At 31.5% G+C, this 24,699-nt stretch overlaps 4 protein-coding genes across 22 annotated transcripts in view; all 4 read right to left on the reverse strand.

Annotated features, from left to right (window-relative positions):
• LOC126720428 (TMV resistance protein N-like) overlaps positions 1–13,757 on the reverse strand; it is a 128,669-nt gene extending 114,912 nt beyond the window's left edge. The window contains exon 1 of the mRNA XM_050422908.1: positions 8,772–13,757. The gene's annotated coding sequence lies outside the window, so the exon portion shown is untranslated. The remainder of the gene's footprint in view (positions 1–8,771) is intronic.
• Positions 1–24,699, reverse strand: part of LOC126720431 (disease resistance protein RUN1-like) — a 186,940-nt gene that overhangs the window by 117,085 nt on the left and 45,156 nt on the right. The window lies entirely within an intron of this gene.
• On the reverse strand, positions 68–610 carry LOC126721264 (inositol-tetrakisphosphate 1-kinase 1-like). The gene has a single exon (XM_050424318.1). It carries the CDS (start codon positions 608–610, stop codon positions 68–70), a length of 543 nt encoding a protein of 180 aa, XP_050280275.1.
• Positions 479–14,908, reverse strand: LOC126720426 (TMV resistance protein N-like). Its single transcript, XM_050422893.1, has 7 exons — positions 14,747–14,908; positions 13,767–13,863; positions 7,652–7,729; positions 4,432–4,968; positions 3,113–4,202; positions 2,574–2,789; positions 479–2,473 (listed from the first exon to the last, which is right to left on the reverse strand). The coding sequence occupies exons 4-7, from the start codon at positions 4,941–4,943 to the stop codon at positions 623–625; spliced, it is 3,669 nt and encodes a 1,222-aa protein (XP_050278850.1). The 5' UTR covers positions 4,944–4,968; positions 7,652–7,729; positions 13,767–13,863; positions 14,747–14,908; the 3' UTR covers positions 479–622.

A 24,699-nucleotide genomic window follows, 5' to 3' on the forward strand; every position in this document is an offset into this window, starting at 1 on the left:
CACCTAGCTCTTCAGCACATTCCTTGTTCTCACTTGATTCCTTGTTCTTACAGCCACCTCTCACCTCTTAATTATCCTTCGCCTCCAATTCCACATTCCTCCTCTTCTCTTCCACAACATCACAAAAAAAATCCACAAAAACAGACTCATAATCGGGCATCTTAGCGAACCCAGGAAAGTAATTGATATCAATAACAAAGTACCTATTCCCATCTCTACTATCCCTAATCAAATCAAAGTTAAAAAGCCTAAGCCCCATTGCCTCCCTCAACCCATTGGCTAACGCCGTCACAAACTCCGAAGGCGGCATTTCCGCCTCCTCCACAAGCTTCTCCACTCCAGAAATATATCCCTCCACCTCAGAAGAAGAATCACTTTTCGCAATCAAATTCGATATCTGCTTAAACAACAACAAACCCTCCTCCGGAGCCATATTATTCAGTGTCCCTTCAGATATATCCGGCAACGATTTTCTCTTCACGCATTTAACGTGATCTCCCACCGCATACACCTTGAAAATCACTCCGCCGTGGTTCACAAATTCTTGCATCACAAATGGTTTTTTCAGTTTCAGTTTCTTCAACCCGTTCTCGTTGAACACCAAGAACATCTTGTGACTCTTTCAATCACCCATAAATTTTGTGACTCTTTCAATCCTTTTTGGGTGAGGTTCGTAATTAGAGCTTCCAGCCCCATCATAGTCATCACGAGTTCGCTTGGCTTTGTAACCTTCCGCTGCCGCCGCCGTCGAGTCGTCGAAATTAAGATCTTCAATGTCTTTCTTGTATACCATTCGCAACCCGCACTTCTTTACCATTAATGGGGCCTTCGAAAATACAATTGATTCCTCGGATTCAATTTCAATTCCAATTTGACTGAATCCATTTGCATCGCATTCGCACAATGATTTCTTCATTTCTTCCTCCCCAAAGTCTTGAGGACGCAAATTAAGTAGCCAAGTGTGATCCGATAAAGGAACAAAGTCGAGCGACATTGGTGCGCCAATCATTTCTTTTCCGTTAACTCTCAACCAACAGGTAAGTGAACCTTCTTCGGGGATTTGGTGATGTGGATGAGAACAAAATACAGCGCAAACAGCAATCCCGATCCACTCATTACACAAAAGAGAATTAGGTTCTTGAATACTAACCTCATCCCCAATACTTTGATGCGTAAACCACTTTGGAATTTCACTTCCAGTGATAACACTGTTAAAAAAGTGGTTAGGGCGCCGAAGGGAACTCATCATCGCTGCAAAAAACAGCAATCCATTGTCAATGAAGCCTTGATTCTCAGCCAATTTACTGCAATTTGTAAGGTTGAGGGAACGCCCAAATAGAAAATTTAGTGGTAATAGATCTGGTAGCGTTTCTAGTGAGGTACATCCCCTTCCATCAGTATAAATAATATTTGATGGAAGCTTTGGCAATGATAGAAGACTCGTACAATTGTTCACCTCCAAGTTAACCAGCCTGGATAGTTGAGCGATGTTTTCCGGAAGGCAACTAAAATTATTGCCGCTTAGACATAAATATCTTAAAGAGAATAAGCGACAAATATCATTGGGGATTGCATTGAGATTGCAATAACTTAGATCCAGATCGGTCAAAGAACACAAGCCCCATAAAGAAGTCGTTAACAAGCCCATGTGATTGGGACTTCTTTGCTTAAATCCACCCAAAGCTAGTGTTTTAAGACTTTGAAAAATAGTATTGGAATAAGTCATAAGACCTGTGGCAGTTCCACTCGCATCAACCTCTTCTACCCTTTTCCCAGTCACCAAGTTTTCCAGTAGTTTTGAGCATCCAGAAAGACTGAGATCTTTGAGCCACTTCATATTAAAAAAGGTGCTAGGAAGAGACATGAGATTTTTGCAATCATTTACATTCAATGAAACAAGCCCAGTCAAATTTACAATTGATGTTGGTAATTTTGTAATAGCAGTTCCATCCAAGTAAAGCTTTGATACACTTTTCATATTTTCTCCAAACTCTGGAATTCTTTTTAAATTTGGGCAACCAGAAAGAATAAGGATCTCAAGAAACTCCATTTCAAACTTGCTTGGAAGACTTCTGAGGTTTTTGCAATCTTTTAGATTCAATGAAACAAGGCCAGTCAAATTCTCAATTGATGTGGGTAATTTTGTAATAGTAGTGCCATCTAAGCAAAGCCTTGATACACTTTCCATATTTTCTCCAAACTCTGGAATTCTTTGTAAATTTGAGCAATCAGAAAGAATAAGGATCTCAAGAGACTCCATTTCAAACTTGCTTGGAAGCCTTTTGAGGTTTTTGCAACCTTTTAGGTTAAGAAAAGTGAGTTTTTGATGAACTCCAATTGATGGGTGCAAGGAACGTAAATTTATACAACCCTCAAGATCCAATTTCTCAAGATTTGGGATTTCGTTGAAGTCAGGAGTTTCAATCAATTTTAGTGATTTCTTCAATTTGATGAACTTCAAACTATCAAAAGACTGTAAAAATCCAAAAAGGAAAATAAAAAAATTAGCTTCTACAAAATCATACGGTTTAATGAAAACTTAAAATTAAAGTTGTAAAAGGTACCTAAATTACCTTTTGTTGGAAACTTGGTGGAAAATATTTTGAAGGGTATTCACTCCAGTCAAGAAATCTCAAGGCATTAGGAAGATATTTGGGCTCGTGCAAAAGGTGAACGTTATCAATTATGAGCAATTTAAGATCATGAACCTTTGAAAAGGATTCAGGATTCCAATATGCCTCTTTTTGTTTATGCAACTTTAAGACTATGCCTTGAATTGCTTTTGTTCCCTAGTAATCATGAATAGAACAGATTAGTGAATTGCAAAATGTAAGATTACTAAAGCTACTCTAACTTTACTCTTTTAAAGCTTAAATACAAATACAATACCTTAGGTGCAGTTCATTAGGTTTCCCAATAAAATTTGAACTAATAGTTGAATTTAATTTAATTATACTTGAAAATGATGACATTGTATTTTATTGGTCAATCCAAGCAAGCAAGTGAATTTCATTTGGGAAACTAATTTATTGAACCTAAAGTATTGTATCGAAGTTTTCACCTTGAATAATATAATAGGATACATGATCTAGTTTTCTAAATAACTACTTACTGTATTTTCTGTCAGTACATCGTTAATGTCCTTAAACAGCCATAGTTTGCCACGTTTTCCCGGCTCTTTAGGACACTCTTCATAAACTATGTTCTTGCCCATTTCTTGAAGCAAATCATGCATCCACAAGGTATATTCATTAAATTTAACAAGAGATTTATCAAAAAGAACCCCTAATCCAACATCTGGAAAAAGGTCAAGATAATTTAGTATTTCTACTACATCTTTTTTCTTTTCATGATTAAAGAAACAAGCAATATTTAGGAATATTTCCTTCTCTGTTTCATGTAGTCCTTCAAAACTTGTTCTAAGTACTTGGAGAATATCTTTTTCAGGAAACTGTTTTAGTCTATTTAATGTACTTTTCCATTGATGGATACTTCTACCAAACAAAAAAGAACCCAAAATCTCAATAGCTAAAGGAAGCCCACAAGCATAATTTACAAAGTGTTTGGACAACTTTAGATAATCTTCGGGTGGATGATCTTTTTTAAATGCTTTCAAACTCAAAAGATGAAGAGATTCACCATGAGTCAATCCTTTAGCCTCATATATTTCATTAACTCCAATGATCTGTAGCAAATGCTTATCTCTTGTTGTTATAATAACTCTACTACCTAAACCAAACCAAATATGATCCCCTGCTAACTTGTTTAATTGGTCTAATTGATCTACATCATCAAGAACGAGAAGAATTTTTTTATGACGTAACCTATTCTTGATCACAAAAACTCCTTCATTAACATCTTCCACCCCCATATTTTCATTCAAAATTTGAAGAATGAGTTTTTGTTGTAATCGAACTAAACCATCTTTTTCACAAACTCCCCTAACATTAGCAAGAAAACAACAACCTTCAAACTTATTTGAAACCATACGAAACACAACTCTAGCAAGAGTTGTTTTACCTATTCCTCCCATCCCCCAAATCCCTACCATGCGAACATTGTTTGACCCTAAATCCAAACATGACTCCAATTTCTCCACTCGAGAAATTATTCCTACTAGGTTTTCGGTGTATTCTGAGAATGCATAACTTAATTTATGCCACAATTCTCCCACAATGTTCTGGATAATTTGTGACTCAGGCCTACAATGAAGAAACAAAAATATGTAGTTAGTATAAAGCACAATAAACACATTAATAAAAGGTAGGAAATCTAATTTTCTATTGTGCTAATTGAAAATTGATTGGCTCAAGATAAAACTTGAAAGAACTACAGACATGTATTTAGGTCTACAAAAGGTTCAAAACAATGCTATATATGAGGTGGGTGTTATGTGAATATTTGAAAGAAAGAAATGACAATTTGGATTACCTATCTTGTACATGCCATCCTTTGAGATTGGCTACTTCTCTCAAAGCAGTTCTCCATGCTTGCACCTTGTCTATGCAGTCCTTGAAATTTTCTTCATGTTTAGCAAAGGCTTGGGCAAAAGTACCCATTTGTTTTCGTATAGTAGATGGATCCACATCATAAAAAATTGGTAGAACCATCATCTTCATCTCTTTCATGCACCTAATGATCTTTACAAGTTCATCCAAACACCATGTAGAAGATGCATAGTTTCTTGAAAGAACGACAATTGCAAACCTTGATTTTTCTATTGCTTTCAAAAGCTCTGATGAAATAGATTTTCCCGTCTCAAGTTTTTCCTCGTCTCTAAAGGTGAGAATGCCCTTTTGTTTTAAGGCAACATATAGATGGTCAGTAAATTTATTGCGTGTGTCCTCACCTCTAAAGCTGAGAAAGACATCGTATTTCCATTGTGGTGTTGAAGAAGAAATTGATGATGAAGATGAGGCAGATTGAGTGCTAATGGCAGCCATTAGAAATATATTGGCAAATCTTGAACTACAATAAAGATTAAGAAAAAAGTGCATTCAATTAAGTTTAAAAGAGAAATTAAAAGGAAAAAAAATGAGAAGAAGAGAACGATTTGATGTGGAGGAATACATCCTCTGTTTTCAGTTAAGTCAACAACTCTTTTTTCTTTTTTAAACAGAGTAGGCATGCAAGTGCCCTTTACATCCAAGAATCGACCTTGCAAACTTAAAATTATATAATTGTATTTATCACTACAAAATAAACGCTGTGCTTTTAATAAATTTTTTCTAAGTATCAAACCTCTTGATCTTTATATATAGGATAAACCCTTCCCCATGTCAATGCATGCTGCATGCACTCATTGTATCCTCACACCATTGATCAATCACAACTAAAATGACGCATCCTTTTAGTTTTCCCAAAAAGAATACTTCATCTATTCCAAATTCTTGGCCCTCTAGTAGTCCCGTAAGGTTGTCCTCTATTTTAAAGTCAATAAATAAATTTCTCAACTTTCCCTTTATTTTACCTTTATAATTAAAGACAATGCATTATTCTCTGTAAAAACAAAAAATACATAGCATTAAATGTTGTTCCTTTAAAAAGTCGGATTTTTTCATAGGACCAACGACATTGAATGGAGGTAATAGTAATTTGATCCATTTCACAAGGATTCCCTAACATGCCAACAATTAGATGTAACATAATAATAAAAATATTAAGAGAAAAATGTTTGTAATTTAATATTTGGTATAAGAGGAGAATAAGTATGGACTCATTTTTATTGTGTTGTTTGTTACATTATAGTGGTCAAATAAGTAATAATAGTCACTAGAGATTTACCATTAATGGATGACATTATCTCTTACTATAAACATACTTTTTTTATGGGAAAAAAAAGAAAAGAAACCAAACCGACCAGTTTTAGAGATAGCAAGGATGTCTCAAGCTAGGAACTCATGGGTTTAGTCAGACAAAGTCAGATCATTGGTCCATTAATATGAATAAACATTTTAACCATAATGATTATAGATATATACTAGTTGCTAACCTGTGCGATGCACGAGAATAACTACTGAATAAGTTTCAGGGGGAAAAAAACATCATTTTTGAGTTGCAGTAGTAAGCAAAAATACATGAATTTTTTTTTAAAATTATATTAAAAGAAATAGCACAAAGTGTTATTAGTTATACAAAAGAAAGAAATGATGTTTTATTTATTAGTTTTTTGTGGGAATAAATAAGAGACAGAATATTGTGTCTCTAGCTTAATTAGATATATATATATATATATATAATTAGATATATAATTAGATATATAATTAGATATATATATATATATATATATATATATATATATATAAGATAGGTTGTAATATATATACCAAAAGTTGCCTATTGAAAAGTCATAACCATTCAAATTAGATATACCGAAAGTTGCTTATTGAAAAGTTAAAACCCTTCATATTGGATATACAAAAATGTGTTTATTGACAGAAAATGTTTTTATTGAATGAAAAGGTGCCTATTGACCTAAAATGAGCATATTGAATAAAAATGCGTCTATTAACTGAAAATGTGTTTATTACGGTGTTTTTAAATATATACATGGCATAAATTTATATAGTCACATGGTGCAATAAGAAGTAGTCAACAAAAAGTCTAACATTTTGCTTTTATATTATACAAGCCCCATCAGTGTGCAATCCGGTTGTTTTTTTTTTTTTCAAATTCAACGCATCCAAATATTGGGCTTATACTCCAATTTTTTGAAATTACTAACGATAGCTCTCATAATGCTATTTTAATGAGTCCCTTGATGAATTAGTAAAAAGGCTAACCAATAACAAAATTGGCAGCCACGCCAAAATTGAGTCTAATAAAATAGATTCAAAATATTTGACTCTATTATATTGACCAAATTTTCTTTATTCATCAAACCCATACACCTTTGCCCAAAGCTAGGGTATTAGCATTAATGACATGTTTAATTGTCATTTGCATCCATGCAATCTTTCATAACATATCCATCATGTATTGCCAAATACACAGCTAAAGAATTTAACAAAAGATATCAACCGTGTGTGTGTGTGTATATATATATATATATATATTACTCATAGATTGCATGCCATTAACTCTTGCCATTACAATCTTGCACATAAGTCAAGAATCATACCTTTTATAAATTATAATGAAAGCTGTTTCTTTCTTTTCCACCATTAATTAACCCGAACCGGTACAAGGCTTGGGTCATCAAACTGTTCGTGGTTTCATGAAATAAAAAGAATTAATGGCTTCCAACTTAGACATGTATTCTCATCAAATACATATAGCCAATAAATCAATAGGCGGTTTCACGCAATAAATAAATACATATAAGTCGCCCAAAGAATCCACCAAATAGTAACTCAAAACCAATTTGATAGTTTCATATATACTTCTCTATATCAAACTCTATTTACTGTATTAGTTTTATTGTTGCACTGTGAGATTGTCTAAGGTTTTTGTTTGAAAAAGGAATAATATTAGAAAAGAATAAACCAGTTACGTTACTATGTAATCCAACATCAAAATCAATATCACCACCGAAAGTAATATTAACGCAAATATGAAAATAAATCGCACAATAACATATACTTAGAACTCACGCAAATCCTTTGAGTTTATGAAACAAATACTGTGCTACGTTAACCCACTTTTTATTTACCATACATTTGAGGAGAGGTATTTGACCTTTAAACTTGTTTTGGAACTTTGCTGGCTGGTGCTATCAAAAAGAAAAGTCCTGTTGCAAATACTAAATTTCAGATAGAGGGAGAGAGAGAAGGGAAAGAAGAATGTTCAGTGAGAAAAATATAAAAAAAGAAGTGATGTTTTATTTATAACTACTGCCCCAAGAGTTGTGTCTCTAGTTTATAATAATAGGCAGTTTTTTTTTTTTTTTTTTATATATATATATTTTTAAGGTAAACATTTAACTGAAAAGATACAATTGTGTTGTTTCTTAAAAAAAGAAAAGATACAATTGTCGTGTTTTTAATCATAGATGTGGAATTAATTTATGTAGCCACGTGGTGCAATGAGGAGAGGTCAACAAAAAGTCAAACATTTCGACTATTAGTTATTATATATAGATTATATATATATATATAACTGTTATGGGTCAAGTCAACAATTTTTTTTTTTTTAAACTCAAAACATAAAAAGTAAGATTGGATGTTATCAAATTTATTTATTAAAAAAAATTAAGGAAATAACAAAGACCTAAGAAAATTTTTATTTTTTCAGCAAAACAAAGTAGGTATACAAGTGGTATCTCTCTTTTCCTGACATTTTTTTTTATAAAAAATCACTGAAAATGAGATTCGAGAGAAAAGAACATTCATAGAATGCCACTTTTTGACATCAATTATACAATTTTTTTACCAATTCAAACTAGCAACTATGCCTCTTTATCAATTATAATTTTTATAAGTTTGGAATTTTAGTGTCTTAAAAAAATAAAAAAAACAAAAAAAAAAAACTGCGTCCTAAAAATTATGATTACTGCACTGAAATCAAGAAAGAAGCTACTGCTACGCAAACACTATTTTATTTTAGCGAAACTTTTTTTTTTTTTTTTTTGACAATCTCACAACTACTACAAGAGGAAAAATTCAGATATAAAATAGGAAAACACAAAAAACCCAGAAATAAATTTTACTTTTCTCCCCTTTTCCACTATTTTCCCATCATTCAAACAAAAATTGAACACAAATCAGATATAAATTTAATTGAATAAAACCAGAGAATTCACACAGAGTATTGAAAAGGAGAAGAGAGAGGACCTTAAGGATGCTGATCACTTTGTCAAGGTCGATGAGATGAAGAGAGAGAGAGAGAGAGAGAGAGAGAGAGAGACAGTTGGTTGAAGAGGAGAACAGAGAATAAAAGAGAAATTGTGGAGAGTATAAAATGTTGATATTAGGTAGAAAGATATTATTATGTAAGCAAAGCTATGAACATGACAATTACCCAACAAGTGGACTAGTAGGTGGTCCAATTATGAAACTTCTTCTTCTTATCTTAATTATTGAAGCAAGGCATAACTAAATTCCATGATGGGAATTTGATAATTACCCAACAAGTGGACTATCATGTTTGGACTTTTGTGAAGGCCAAATTCCAAGATGGAAATTTCTTTGTAATGAAAGTTTTGTTGCAAGTATTTGTCTAAGAAATTTTATTTGTAATTGTTCATTCGGTGTAATTGAGGATGAAGACAAAAGTTTGTTGTTCACTCAACTTCACTCTACACATTTACAAATTTTGGTCAAATGCACTTATGATCTGTTGAGCGAATATAAGAAAAAATTTAAAGGTTTGGACAAAACTCAATATTTAGTTGAGGAACAAAGTCATTAATAAGCTCATGGTGAAATTCGCTAACATTTTTGCATGAAACCTCAAACCTAAATAGGAATTAGACTAAAGGCCATAATTCATTAAAAATTAATAATTTAATATACAATCAAAACTAAAACTAAAAAATAAATCTAACAAGAAAGACTGGATAAGCGAATTAAAGAAAGCTATTGGGGTCATGCAACACTTTACTTCTCCATCAATGAGCCTATAGAATTGGAGTCCCACCTATATTGGCAAGAATTTATGTTTTCTAGTGCCAGCAACTCCGTGGACATGTGGGATTGCTTGCCAGACCAATTCCCCTATTGGGTATTCTCTATTTCTAACCAAATGATTCTAGCTCTCGACCATCTTTTCAAGATGTCTAGCACAAGGTTAACCGGGTACTTACAGCTCAGCCATTGTTAAAGCTTCAACCTCAGACCTTGAGATCGCCCCAACATTTCTTCTTATTCTTCTTCTTAGTCTCACTCGCCCATTCTTTCTCTGCATTTTTGCAGACTGCTACTTTTGCATTTTCTCTTTCTCTCTGAGTTTTTTCCTTTCCACTCTAGAGTCTTCTGGTCTAATTGGAAGATGATTCACAACTTGCTTTCTGTCACTCCCTAAATACATGCTGTCAACCACTCTTTTTTTCTTTTCTTTTTTAATTTTTATTGGGTTTAATCAATTTTTTAATGCTTTGTACAGCCACTCTTCTAGTTTTTGTGTTTATTTTTTATTTTTAAAATTTTCATAAATGGTTGAATATTCAAACGGGCTTTAGAATAAAACAATTTAGTGGGTAGTCAAGTGGGCTTAAGCATGACTTAAGATAATTTAGACATAAGCTGTCATAAAAAGATTAATAGAGTAAAATATTGAGCTTTAACAAAAAAATTATTTAGGTTTTCTTAAGATTTAGTATTTCTTATTTTGCCTTATGAAAGTTATGATATAAAAAAGACATTTGAAAAATATATCTCTATATTTATTTGGACTATTTAAGTTCATTTTTCTACTTTTATTAATTTAATATATTTATTTATATTTTAAATAATTATTAAATTAATTATGACATAATCACGGTTTGACTTCGATTCAACCTCAAAAACCTTGAACATCTCCCTCTTACGGTTCATTGAACGATCTGGATTTCAAAACCATAAAATGTATAAACTACCTTCTATCATTAAATTTTCTCCCAAAAAAAAAAAAAAAAACCTTTTGTCATTAAAAAAAGGGTAAGTTAGATGATGAAAGATTATTAATTTTTTTTAAATCAAGAAATTTATTTTAAAAAAATTTCAACAATAATACTAATTTTTTTTAGGAGAAGATATTAGTCTTGTTGAAGTAGGTTTTCATGTCCAATGGACTCTCAGCTCTTCGCCCTTTCATGGGCTGAAGTGAGAGTTTAAGGTGGTGGAGCCTATTTTGATTTAGAGCCATTGTTAATGGATAAATCTGCCCTAGATCATAGCACAGGACCAGGGGGTGACTAAAAGGGGTAAAATGGAAAATCGGCCCATTAAATTTTTTTTTTTTTTTTTAGATTTCTGAACTAAAGTACCGTGTAAATTAATACAGGTCACAATCACATTACTTTGCTTTATGCCCTACCTTTTCTCTCTCTCTCACACTTCAAAGCTCAGGTATGACAGATTTCTGGCTCTCACTCTCACACTCTAGCCCATCAACATTTGATTAATTTTGGTTACCCAGTTTATAAATTTTACTTTTCTCCCCTTTTTCAAATTTATAATGGATATATAATTATAAATTTATACTAACTTTATTGTCCATCTTCATTTTTCTTCTCAACCAAATAAATGAGTTTTCTATCTCTTTACCTTTTCATCCTCCCAACTAAACACACATAAGAGAAAACTCAAATCTCTTCTATTTTAAATCCTCTTCCTTTTATACTCAAACTCAAATCTCTTCTATTTTAAATCCTCTTCCTTTTATACACACATAAGAGAAAACTCAAACTCAAAACTCAAAACTCAAATCTCTTCTATTTATACTACTTTGCTTTATCCCCGTCCTTCTATCACTTTTTTATTTTAAATCCTCTCACTTTTCTAACCCTCGATTCAAATGTAGCCGAGAGATAGACAACTTTTTCTTACTGTTGTGCTAAGCCTATATTATGGGCTATCATTGGAACCACCCAAACCATTTGTTTGATTGGCATTGTGCCACTGTCTTCTTAGATGGACAACATAGACTCTCAAACCATGGAAAAAACAAAAGATTTGAGATCCAAAGCACACTCGGCCCAACTAACACCCAGTCCCTTACAACTTAAAACCCAATACTGACAAACAGACAAAGGCCATGAAAGCTCTCTAACCAAAACCATCACACAAGCGACCCAAGGTCCAAATCCATACTCACAACTCAACCTACAACAAAACCACTCCATTTAGCCACAAGTTGTTAAAGCCTTAAACAATCTATTAGGATTTTTGTTAAGGCTAATTCCAAGATAGATGTTTTCTTGTAATGAAAAATTTCATTGTATTTGTTAAAAACTTTTATTTGTAATCATTCCGTGTAATTGAGGAACAAAGTCATCAATAAGCTCAATATGAAATTAGCTAAACTTCAGTCTCTCTTTGGCTCATTTCTCTCATTTGAACCATTTTGCATGAGACCTCAAACCTTAATACAAATTAGACTCCAAGCCATAATTTTCTAAAAAATACAATCATAGTACTAAATTTAAACTTAAAAACTAACCATACTTTAATCATGGAAACCATATTTCCAATCATAACTAAAAAAGTGATGTTCTCCAATACTAATAGAAATTGCATAAGAAATAAAGTTAAGAAATTTAAAATCTTTTTTTGACATTTCATTTAACCTTATATAAATTTTAAAATCTTCAAACACTGTTACTTTTTGAAAATCTAATGAACGATGTTATCTCTTATTTAACGTATTTGTTATGCAAATCATTGGTTAGTAAATATATAATGGTAAGAAGCGTTATAAATGAGATCATTAAAAAATAAAAGATAAAATTAGTTAGCAATTATCATTATGGAGTAGTAGTCTATGGTTTAGCACATCTAATGAAGTGGAATATATATATATATATATATATAGTTTACTTAAAGGTATATGTAAAGATTCACATTTTAGATGTGTGTGTGTGTGTGTGTAAAGGTTTAAAAAAAAGTTATATGTAAGCTTTTAAATATATATATATATATAATGAGATCACCAAAAAAATATTATCACGCGCAACACGTGGGTTTGCAACTAGTTAAATAATAATAACAAGAGCAAATATTTAATATAACATAGTTGGGCCCAAACTCATAAGTTTATGCTTTTGGATTAAATGGTATCCCACATTTCAATTGGAGTCTCCAAGGTGTTGTATTATGTAATTGCTTCTTAACTTTTAAGATTGGGTATTGGAAGCAAAGAGACATAGTAACATGCAAGCTTGCACATATATAATAAGGGGTTTCTCTCTAAACAACTTGATTGTTCTTTCACAATTGAAGATGCCAAGAACTGTTTTGCTCTATTTATTATATCATCAGATTGAAAATGTAATCTTAAAATTCAATGGATTTCTATTGTGTTATAAATAAATTATGACTTTGCTAATGGATTTGCACCATGAGTTGAGCTATGCCCAGAAAGGGTTTCTGTAAGTTCACTAGTGATTTTGCTTAGTACTTGCTCAAAATCATTTCTCCATTGGAGTGCATAAACAGAATGAAAGTATGCTGAATTAAACCTCTAGTAATACATGGGTTAGCCCTAGAAAAATTGGATTCTTGGCCCATCAATCGAACTATCAAATAGTTGGATCTAGGTCCATGGTGTGAAGAAATGAATAAACCCTTGAACTAAATAGTAAATAGTTTGAGGAAGTAGGCAGAATGTCGGAAACCAAACCGATCAGGTCTAGACATTATGTGCATTGGGTTAAATTTAATACATATAAGCAAACAACTATATTTACTAATGGCAGCATTCTAGAGACTTCTGAATGCAAACACTGCAGTCCAAAAGGTTTAGTTCTGCATCAGAGAGTTGCATCAACAGCAAGGAAGTTTTAAGCTAGGAACTCAATGGGTTCAGCCAGACAAACTCAATTCCTAAAATATATTCTTTGTATTATTTTAAAATATAAATGCTCTGAGAGAACGACAGTGATTCATATGAATAAACTTTTTCTTTTTTTGGTTCAGTGACACAAACGAACAAAACCAACACTAGAATGATGATGACAACAATAAGGCTCCTTGATTACTCATTGAAGCGATTGGAAATATGTTGGTAAAGTGATAACTAGGGAAATAACTAGGGAAGAAGAATATATTTTGAAGTGGATTTTTTCCTTCAAAGAGGAAGTAAAAGAAAGAAATAAAAGAGATAGATGTGTTTGAAAAGTGATAACTTACAGAATTGAGGACTTGCAGCAGTGGTGGTAAAGCCCAAAAGCTGCTTGAAACAACCTGGCCTTCCAGCCTTTTCTTTTCCCAGACTGATTATTCTTGACTGCAAGTAATCATAATTTCCCACTAAGAAAAGAAGATAATCTAGTATTTCTACTACATTCTTCTAGGATAAACCCTTCCCCATGTATTTGGTTGTTTAAATGTTACGGGTCAAATCAACAAATCATTTTTTTTCACTCAAAAGTACGACTCATGAAAATTTTAATTCTTTAGGTCATCACTCTCTTGCTGACATCTTTTAAGAAAAACCATTAAAAATGAGAGTTGAGAGAAAAAAAAATCATAAAATGCCTCTTTTTGACATCAATTATATGCATATACATACATATATATATATATATATATATATATAATGAGATTATTAACAAAACAATTAGAGATAATGATTGCAAGATTGGCTGTGGAACTTGATCAAACATGCAATTGAGATTATTAAGAGATATGAAGTTTTGATTGGGGGGCATAAGGCTTAGTATCGTTCATGTACTAATTATCTATAGGAAAAAGAAAAAAAAAACAATTGATTAATAATTTAGAAAGAAATAGAATTGAAAATTTGGAATTTTAGTTAGTCTTTCAAAAAGCTGGTCTCTAAAAATTATGATTATCACACAGAAATCAAGAAAGGAGCTACTGTTATCCAAACATTATTATTATTATTATTTTTTTCACTTTTCACATTATAATAGTAAGGGAAACAGTTTTTATTTGACAATCTCACAACTACTACAAGAGGAAAAATTCAGATATAAAACAGAGAAACACAAAAAACCCAAAAATAAAATTTATGTTTCTCCTCCTTTTCCACTGTTTTTTCATCACTCAAACAGAAATTGAACACCAACCAAATATAAATTTAATAAATAAATAAATAAAAAAACAGAGAATTCACATAGAGTATTGAATAAGAGAAGAGAGAGGACCTTGAGGATTCGGATGGATCACATTGTCAAGGTTGATGAGATGAAGAGAGAGACAGACAGATAGACAGTCGGTTGAAGTGGAAAACAGAGAATAGAAGAGAAATTGTGGAGAGTATAAAATGTTGATATAATTGTAAGAGTGGAGTTGCCAGAGCCTAGAGAGATACTATTTAAAGCAAAGCTGTGAACATGACAATTACCTAACAAGTGGACTAGTAGGTGGTCCAAATACGAAACTTCCTCTTATCTTAATTATTTAAGCAAAGCAGAACATGATAATTTTACCCAACAAGTGGACTAGTAGGAGGTCCAATCTATGTGGACTTTTGTGAAGGCTAAATTCCAAGATAGAAATTTCTTTGTAATGAGAAGTTTCCTTCCAAGATAGAAATTTCAGTTGAAATTGTGTGGCACAGATCTTCCATGCCATAATTGCTCTCAACTGCTTGACTTGAGAAGAGGCCAAAAAGAGAGAGTCTAGGCAAATTGTCACGCATGCTTCAGAGCTAAGGCAGCATATTATTCTTTACTCTTCAGAATGTGACATATACATTAGAATAGTCGGTGGAATGGTCGAACACATGAGCTCGTTAAACAAAGTAACAGGGACCACTAGCTCACTACAACCAAATCAGTAAGACTGAATTTGAACCCTGGAGCTTGTAATGAACTGACCAAAAGCTTGTAGTTTTTCATACTTTGAAAATGTGATTGTTTGGATAGACTCATCTTTATTTGTGGGTGCTCTATGCACAAAAATCCTTACTAATGATTGTAGACTTCCTTTAAAAAAGTAACGTTACATCAATAATATTTTCATAACAAATCTTAGGTGGCAAACTGCTATTGATTGGTAAAAAAATGATATGAACGGTAAGTCCACATTAGAATCAATCACAATCGATAACTTAAGACATGTTGTGAAAATATTATGCACATAAAATTACTCTTAAAAATTAACCTTAATTCAAGTTCAGCTGAGAGATCTCTATCACATAAATAAAGAGTGGGGCTATTATTAAATAAAAAAGAAAAGAAAAGAAGAAGAAGGTAGCTATGTTTCATTGATTTGAACTATTTGTTACATAAAAAATGACTTTCGATGAGAGGAAAGAAAAATAATATCAATTTATATTAGTTATAGCTTTTGATAGCATAAATCTTAAATATAATAAAGTAAACAATATATATCAATTTCTATACTACAACTTTTGGAAAAGTAATTCCTAGTTAAAGTTAATTGTTTATATATTTTTCATAGCTCTCGATCATTTGTTCAAGATTTTGTCTAGCATGCTCTTGAGTCCATCTTTACCTTTTTTTCACTTGGCCTAAAGTACCAATAGTAACATGGTTGGGTCATTTGCATTGATATCGTTGAGTTCCACATATACCAAATAGTTCCAAAACAGTCTATAATTTGTTGTAGCTGAGCTATCTTGAAAAAACTTAGAAGGTAAAGTAGGTGGAAAATCTCGGATATGTTGGGTTATTGAGGGGTAAGGCTACAATAATTATTTTTTTATTAGCTATTTATTTTTAAGACTGACGAAACTGACTTGCAGCAGTGGTTGTAAAGCACAAAAGCTGTTTCAAACGTGGCCTTCCTCCCAGAAGATTATTCTTGATCGCTAATTTTCCTCTAAGAAAAGAAGATAATCTAGTATTCTATAACACCTTCTAAGAATCGTCGATCCTGGGAAAGCATTGAATGAAAATTATTTTTAACTATAATGAAAGGTTTTTTTTAGAGAGTATCAATCTATGGCGTCCGTTCCTGATGATAGTTCTTCATTATCAGACCAAGACACTAATCAGTTTTTGTTATAGGCGGGGATTGAACTCCAGATCTCTTATACAACCATAAGAGGTTTTACCAGTTGAGCTAACTGTAATGAAAGTTATATATATATATATATATATATATATATAACTAGTAAAAGTCTAGTCAATAAATCATTTTTTTTCACTCAAAAGTATGATTGGAAGTAATGAATTTTTTTTTTTTTTTTTTTTAAAGGAAAGAACAAAGAACCAAGAAATTTTTTATTATTTGATAGAATAGAAATGCAAGTGGTCATCTCTTTCTTCTTAGCATCTTCTAGGAAAAATCACTGTAAATGAGAGCTGGTAGAAAAGAACATTCATAGAAAGCCTTTTTTTGACATCAATTATACAATGTTTTTACCAATTCAAACTAACAACTATGCATCTTTAACTTCATTCAACTTTACTGAACTCATCAATAGAGAGCTACTCTTCCATTTAAAGTTGTAACTTTTTTGGTATGGGATGGAAAAGCGGGAGGATAGAAGAAATTTAATTTTATCTCATAGTTGGAAGAATGGAAAAGGAGAAAAAAGAAAAACTTTGTTTGATTGGGGGATAGAAAGGTGGAGAGATGGAAAACTAATTTGTTTGATTAAAAAGAAAAATAAGATAGAAAATATTACTGTTATAAACTCTAATGCTCCTTTCTCTTATGGTTTTGTCTTTTTTTATTATACCCATCTGTTTCAAGTTTTTTTTTTTTTTTTTTGACAAAACAAAATAGGAATGCAAGTGGCCATTTCTCTCTTCTTGGCATCTTGTAGGAAAAATCACTAAAAATGAGAGCTGGGAGATCAATTTTACAATGTTTTTACCAATTCAATGTATTTTCCACTGAAAATGAAAGTTGTGGCATCTTCTAGGAAAAACCACTGAAAAACCTCTTTTTGACATCAATTATACAATGTTTTTACCGGTTCAAACTAACAACTATGCTTCTTTAACTATAGGAAACAGATCAAGCAAAAGGGGATCAGTCTCCAAACACCCTTTTGGTCTTTAAAAAATTTGAACAAGCCAAATTAAGTTTAGCTAGTAATTTCAGCTTAATTGTTAACTTACCATCTCAAAAAGTAATAAGTTTATGGTTCCTAATCTTCCAATTCTTCACCCGTGATCATCAATTTATTTCTCAATCTTTAAAGCTAAACTTCTAGATTTCTTATGAATTAAAAAGTGAACAAGATAAGATTGTATTGGATTTGCCAATTTGGTTGTTTACAAAGTCTGTACACAACTGCATCAATCTTTGACCTTTTGTACAAATGCCAAACCAAGTATGTACACACTAATTAAGTTCATCCCAAGTAACACATCTAAAGAAACTAAAAAGCAAAGTCAAGAGTCTATTTGCTTGTGCCTTTTTGGTTTCTTTAGACGTGTTATATGGGACGAACTAAAAAAAAAAAAAAAGAGAACAAGCAAATAGACTCTTGACTTTGCTTTTTTTGGTTTCTTTAAACGTGTTATATGGGATGAACTTAAAAAAGAAAAAGAAAAAGGCAAATAGACTCTTGGCTTAGCTTTTTTTTGTTTCTTTAGACGTGTTATATGGGACGAACTTAAAAATAAAATAAAAAAATAAAAAGCAAATAGACTTTTGCCTTTGCTATTTTTGGTTTCTTTAAACGTGTTATATGGGATGAACTTTTAAAAAAAATGCATATAGACTCTTGATTTAGCTTTTTTGGTTTCTTTAAACATGTTACACTTACATGGGATGAACTTAATTAGTGCTATATTAACAAAATAAAGGAGGGCTATTATTAACGCAGCACCCGCTTAGATTGAATATTTATTAGTGATGTACCGTTGCTTTTTTTTTTTTTTTTTTTTGTGTGAGAAAGTACGGTTGCCACTTTGGGAGTAATAAAAAGCATGTAAAAAATGAGTAATCTATATCTACATCTACAATATTTTTACAACAAATCACAGGTAGTTAGTTGTTATTGATTCAAATTTGAAATTAACACTAAGATTACTTTTTTACCCCAACAGTAACAACAAATAACAACCTGCCACTTAGGATTTGTTGTAAAAATGTTGTAGACATATCATTTCTCTCTCTCTCTCTCTCTCTCTCTCTCTCTCTCTATATATATATATATATAATCAAAACCTCTAAAACTCTCACAATTTTTCACGTCAGCACAAAATTTAAATAAAATTATTTTTTTTAGTCCAAACTTATCTCTCTAACAAGTCTAACTTAAACTCAAATTCATCATTATCATTTTTTTTAAACATCTCACAATTTTCCACCTCAGCACAATATTTAAATAAAATTATTTTTGTTTAGTCCAAACTTATCTCTCTAACAAGTCCAACTTAAATTCAAACTCATCATTATCATTTTTTTTAAACAAAATTATTTTTGTTTAATCAAAACTTAATAAGAAGTGAAATTCTATCTCTCTAATAAATGCAACTTAAGCATTATTTAAAAAAAAAATTCTGATTTTATATTTCTAAAACTCTCCTTCTATTTGAATTTTATGAGTTTGAATACTAGAAGCCGTGACATATGAAATCTAATTATCTTGTGGTAGGACATATGTGAATCATGTTAGGAACATATGTCAATATAGAATTGGCTAATCTTTTGATAAAACACACTTTACTTGTAATTGGGTAGATCTAGAATGTATTTAATACTTCAAAGAACTAAGTTTCAAGTTCAAGTGATAAAACTATGCAAGTCTATCCAAGAATCAAGTGAAAAAGTGCTGGATTTTAAAACTCGACAACTAGTATCTATCGAAGTTAAAAAGGCTGATGTAGCCCAATGCTTGACAACTGCTTGATAGATAGGGTATCTATCAAGATTTAAGAAAATCAGTTTTTCAAATCTAATTTCACTCCAATCTGTGTATAGATGTTTGGGCTTTCTTTTCTCACAACCCTAAACATATATAAGGATTTTTTTAAGGGCCGTCACAGTGATGCAACTCAATGCAAAAGTTTTTCACAAGCATATTATGAACTGGAAACATATGCCCTAATTCATCTCTCTTTTCAAGAAGCTGCTGCGTTTGTACGCCATAGGGTTTTGTAACCAAGGAGTTTCATGATTTTCATTGTATTGATGAACTGAAGAACTTTGCAACCAACATTCTTCTTAAGTTGGTGTGTAAGCCACGTACTAGGATCCGCATATCAAATTGGTTAGTCACGTACTGGAAGCCATGCATTGAAAGGAGAGATTGTCACTATAGAATAAGTCTAATTGGATATTGGGATAAGGGTTCAACTATTGGTTGGTTTAAGGTACTGAGATTCCTTTACTTGTAACCGGTTGTTTTGATAATAGTGAATTCTCGGAAGTAGTAACTTTAAAATCACCCGGTGGTGTTTTTGCCAAGTAAGTTTTCCCCATTCGAAAACAAATCACCGTGTCAACTTTATTTTCCGCTGCATATTTATTTAGTTGATGATTTGTTTGTGCTACCACGCTTATTGTATGCAAATTGAATTAATTAATTAATTTGACTAATTAATTGATTAATTTATTACAATGAGTTAATATATTGTTGGCCTATCATCTTGCCATCAAATTTTTACCACCTATCAATTTTTTGATAACATATTTTTAATTTTATTATAATAATATTACTACTTATTTCTTCTTATTTATTGTTGAATAATAGTTCTTCCCAAATCTCTTTCCTCCTCATATGGCACACGGTTTTTGAAGTTAGAAGTTTTACAAAACAAAAGACTACCAATGGCATCTCTTATTAACGTAAATTCTTGATTCCTTTTTGTTCTTACGAACAAGTTTACTTGGGATACAATACATATCATACATCATCAAATAAGTTTAAGTGGGAATCTAATTCAATTGTTTAGATTATAAAAAATAAAAATCTCTTTGGATATTTTTAAATTTTAAATCAAGATTGTTAATTTTTTGTATATATTTATTTTATTTTATAGATTTACAAAGCCATGATACTACTAAATTCTATTAGCTCGGAGATCTAAGCTTATCATACTCCTTTGTAATATATTATATATATAATTTCGATCTCAAGTCTCAACAACTAGCTATTATCCTAGGGTAAACTTGGCACTAGATTCAATCCACCAATAGATTGGTTTATCTAAATAATTCCATTGTGTTTTAATTTTTGAATTTTTGGTTAATTTTTTGTAACATTTGAAATTTTCATGCAGATTTCAACAATTATTAACATTGGATTATTCTTTTGAGGGTAGAACATCCTTTTTTTTTTTTTTTTAATTTCTCTGTGTAGTTACATATATATATATATATTTTTTTTGTTTATATTTTGTTTCAATAATTTGTAAGCACCGAATTTTCTAATTCTTTAATTTCATCTAAATTTTTGAGTTTATTTTTTGCATTATCTAAAACAATCTGGCATATTTCAACAGCATCTTTCTCTTATATATCTCTTTTGTGTGTAGTGACTGCAGTCATATATTTTTTCTATTGTTTCAATAATTCTAGGTTTAGAATCTTCTAATTTTTTTTTTTTTTTTTTGGCAATAAGTTTAGAATCTTCTAAATTTTTGCATTAGTTTTAGTAATATCTGAACATGTTTGGTACAACTATACTATGAGTTATTCTTTTGAAGATAACTAATTTTTCTCTTATATTTCTCTATTGTGTAGTCATCTATATTTTGTTTTGTTTTAACAATACTTAGGCAATGAATCTTCGGATTCGCTAATATTTTAAGCTTTATCTTCTTCATCAAATTGTAACACAAGTTCAAGCCAGATAGGAGCAATTTATGCAATGGTGTAGTTTTATAATCAATTTAATATTTCATAAAATTGTTTTAGTCTACCATACAAACAAGTAAGTTTCCGTGCATTGCATGGGTTAGCGGCTAGTTATAGAATATTCCCAGAGTACTATAAATGCATACTCCTCTCTTTTTCATCCATGGTAGACCCTACCATGAATGTGAAGGGAGAGTACCATTTTCCGAACTTTAGGGGTACTTAAGAATTTCTCCTCTCAAAATAATGGGATCCATTAATTAAATGCATAGTAGGACCTATAGTTGTCAACACGTTATGATGGTGGCAATAGAGATGGAGGATAGTCCATTTTCATTGATTTTTTGGTCGGATTATCATATGTTGTTGTTGTGGTGGTGGTAGTTGGATGGTGTTGGGTTGCAGTGGTGGTTGTACGGTGGTGGGTGGACAGTTGATCAGCTCTCTTGTTTAGAGAGAGAGAGAGAGAGAGAGAGAGAGAGAGAGAGAGAGAGAGAGAGAGAGAGAGAGAGAGAGAGAGAGAGAGAGAGATAGATGGCTGACTTTGAGAAAAAAAAATATTGATTTACATCGCTACGGTAACCATATATGTTTACACGGTTGCTATAGCAAACTAGTCGTAGACCCGTGCAAAACATATTATATGGATTGGGTTAAATTTAATGCATATAAGTAAACAACTACATTTACTATGGACAGTCCAAAAGGTTTAGTTGTGCATCAGAAAGTTGCATCAACAGCAAGGAAACTTTAAGTTAAGAACCCATGGGCTCAGCCAGACAAACTCAATTCCTAAAATATATTCTTTGTATTATTTAAAGATATATATGCTCCAAGAGAATGACAATGATTCATATGAATAAACATTGTTTTTTTTGTACAGTGACAGAACCGAACAAAAATAGCACTAGAATGATGATGACAATAATGAGGCTCCTTGAGTACCCATTGAAGCGATTGACAATATTTTGATAAAGCGATTACTAGGGAAATAACTAGGAAAGCAAGAATATGATTTGATGTGGATTTTTTAAGCAAAGCTGAAACCTTTGACAGTTCAATTACCCAACAAGTGGACCAGTAGGAGGTCCAATAATTATGAAACTGAGGTTTGTTTTCTAAATTTCAATAATTAATTATTTTGCATATATATATAATGATTGTGAGAATTTAAACCATGTGTTAAAAACCTCACGATTTGCAAGTTAACCTGTAAGGTTATTATTGAGCAAATTATCAATTTATTAAATAAATAAATAAATAAGGAACAATTTGTTAAGCATATCATCAAATGAAAATAATCCAAGATTGTAGAGCACCCAATATATTTACTAGTGGAACACACAGAAAGAATGAGTAGGTCCCAAAATTGTGATACGTGTAAATAGCTATTCCATGTTTGTTTGTTTATTTATTAATTAGCCAAGCTTAAATTTTTTTAAGCATATTTAATAAACAAGCTCAATATAAATAATGGGCTTGATAAAACTTGAAAATAGTCTTGAATTATAAGCCCAAACTATCTTTCTGCTATGCCCCCATTACTTCCATCGTGGTACACATGGCCCATTTGTATCCATTTATCCCATTTGCCATGTCTTAAAAAAAAAAAATTAATTTCTATAGTGATTCACATTTTCTACGCTATCAGAAAATTGAAATTTCCCATCCATGTGAATCTACGGGATAAGAGAAGTCAAGCTTTCATGTGAGTACAATTTTTGAATTCATAATATTCATGAATATATTATAACCTGAAAAAAAAAAAAAAACAAAAAATTAAAAAAAAAAAAAGTGGTATATACCAGACAAAGTATATACCAGACAAAATACGTCCTACCTAGATCATAAAAAGACCTGTGCAACTATTTTCCTTTTACATGTTTATTGTCTTGGTCCTCTTGGACTCAGATCACCTCTAGTTTACTGAAATTGACACAATTACAAATGAGAAATGATATGTCTACAATATTTTTACATCATTTTTACAACAAATCCTAAGTGGAAGGTTATTACTGGTTGTTATTGTTGGGGCAAAAAAGTAATCTTAGTATTAGTTTTAAATTTGAACCAATAACAACTAACCACCTGTGATTTGTTGTAAAAATGTTGTAGATGTAGCATCTCTCGTTACAAATACATGTTTAGTTTTTGTTACATGTTCAAATTGTTTTAGTTCCAACGCAGTAGTGGAGCCAAATGTTATCCAATTGTCTTATGGTGAAGATTGATAACTCCAAAATAAATCGTCTAAGGCCAAAAGGCATCGTCCAGAGGCAGCATTCATTACCAACACAAACAGTTGGATATCGACATTCATTACCGAGATCTACAGTTACTACAAGCAACAAACAAATAGCTTTTACCTCACTTAATGTGCCAAACGTTACGCTAAACTCATAAATACACACCATTCATGGAAATAAACAAGCTAACGACTATAAAGGCTTTCCTATAAAAGGAGAGACCACTTCACATGGAAAGGTACGCTTTTGCACAACTCACGATATACTTTACTCTCTTTCTCAGCCTCTCAAATACTGACAAAGGCATCGGAGGGCTTTTGGCCAACACCCCATTGACATTCAAGCCATAGCCTCTTAGCTGTTCTCTTTTGCAAGATTCGTCCATCTGGTGCCTAGCTAGACGAAGAAAGCATATTGTAGATTTTAACTCTTAATAAAAACAATATTCTACACGTGATGCTCTCCATGTCAATCATGTTTTGTTTATTAAACCAATACGTATTGCCATTCTTCTAATACATCACTCAACCAACCAACTCTCATCTTTACACTAAATAAAAAACAAAATCCCCTAGCTAAAAAATTTTGTAGCATAACTGATACCTCATAAATCTTGGTGTTTCCAAACAAATACCTCAATCCAAATCCTCTTTCTCTGATTGTATATATTAAATTTTAAATTAAAAAAAAAAAAAAAAAAAAACAAAAACAAAAACACAAAACAAGGCCATTATCAATATTTATAGCAAGAAAATGAAGTTTATGTGGAATTGGATTATCATACCTTCTCCAGCACAAAAGAAAATGAAACAAAGAAAGAACAAAAGAAGCAAGTAAACGAGGGATTTATGCTTCTTGCCAACTTAGATTTATATACTTTTCTTTCTCTTTTATATAACCACTTTTCCTTTTTAAGGAGAAAATGTTATTTTTTAAGTAAATCTTTGTGTTCTAATGTTTATTTATATTTTTCTATTGTCTTGGTATTTTTTTTGTTATAATATTTTAAGGATTTAAAAAAAAATTAATTATTTGTTGGATTTTCATAAATCATATAAGACTAGATTGCAGCCTAATAGGCAATAGCTCCCAAGTCCCACCCAAGGAGTTTACACATGGTTTTC

Source organism: Quercus robur, chromosome 4 (assembly GCF_932294415.1).
Source record: "Quercus robur chromosome 4, dhQueRobu3.1, whole genome shotgun sequence".
In the NCBI taxonomy this organism is placed as follows: domain Eukaryota; kingdom Viridiplantae; phylum Streptophyta; class Magnoliopsida; order Fagales; family Fagaceae; genus Quercus; species Quercus robur.

What these genes read in the sequence shown, in the direction of transcription:
- LOC126721264 (XM_050424318.1), bottom strand. Translation starts at nt 610, where the DNA reads ATGTTCTTGGTGTTCAACGAGAACGGGTTGAAGAAACTGAAACTGAAA.
- LOC126720426 (XM_050422893.1), bottom strand. Translation starts at nt 4,943, where the DNA reads ATGGCTGCCATTAGCACTCAATCTGCCTCATCTTCATCATCAATTTCT. An exon ending in ATGTACTGACAGAAAATACA is followed by an intron (nt 2,790 to 3,112) that starts GTAAGTAGTTAT and finishes CATGATTACTAG; the next exon opens with GGAACAAAAGCAATTCAAGG. An exon ending in CACCAAGTTTCCAACAAAAG is followed by an intron (nt 2,474 to 2,573) that starts GTAATTTAGGTA and finishes GGATTTTTACAG; the next exon opens with TCTTTTGATAGTTTGAAGTT.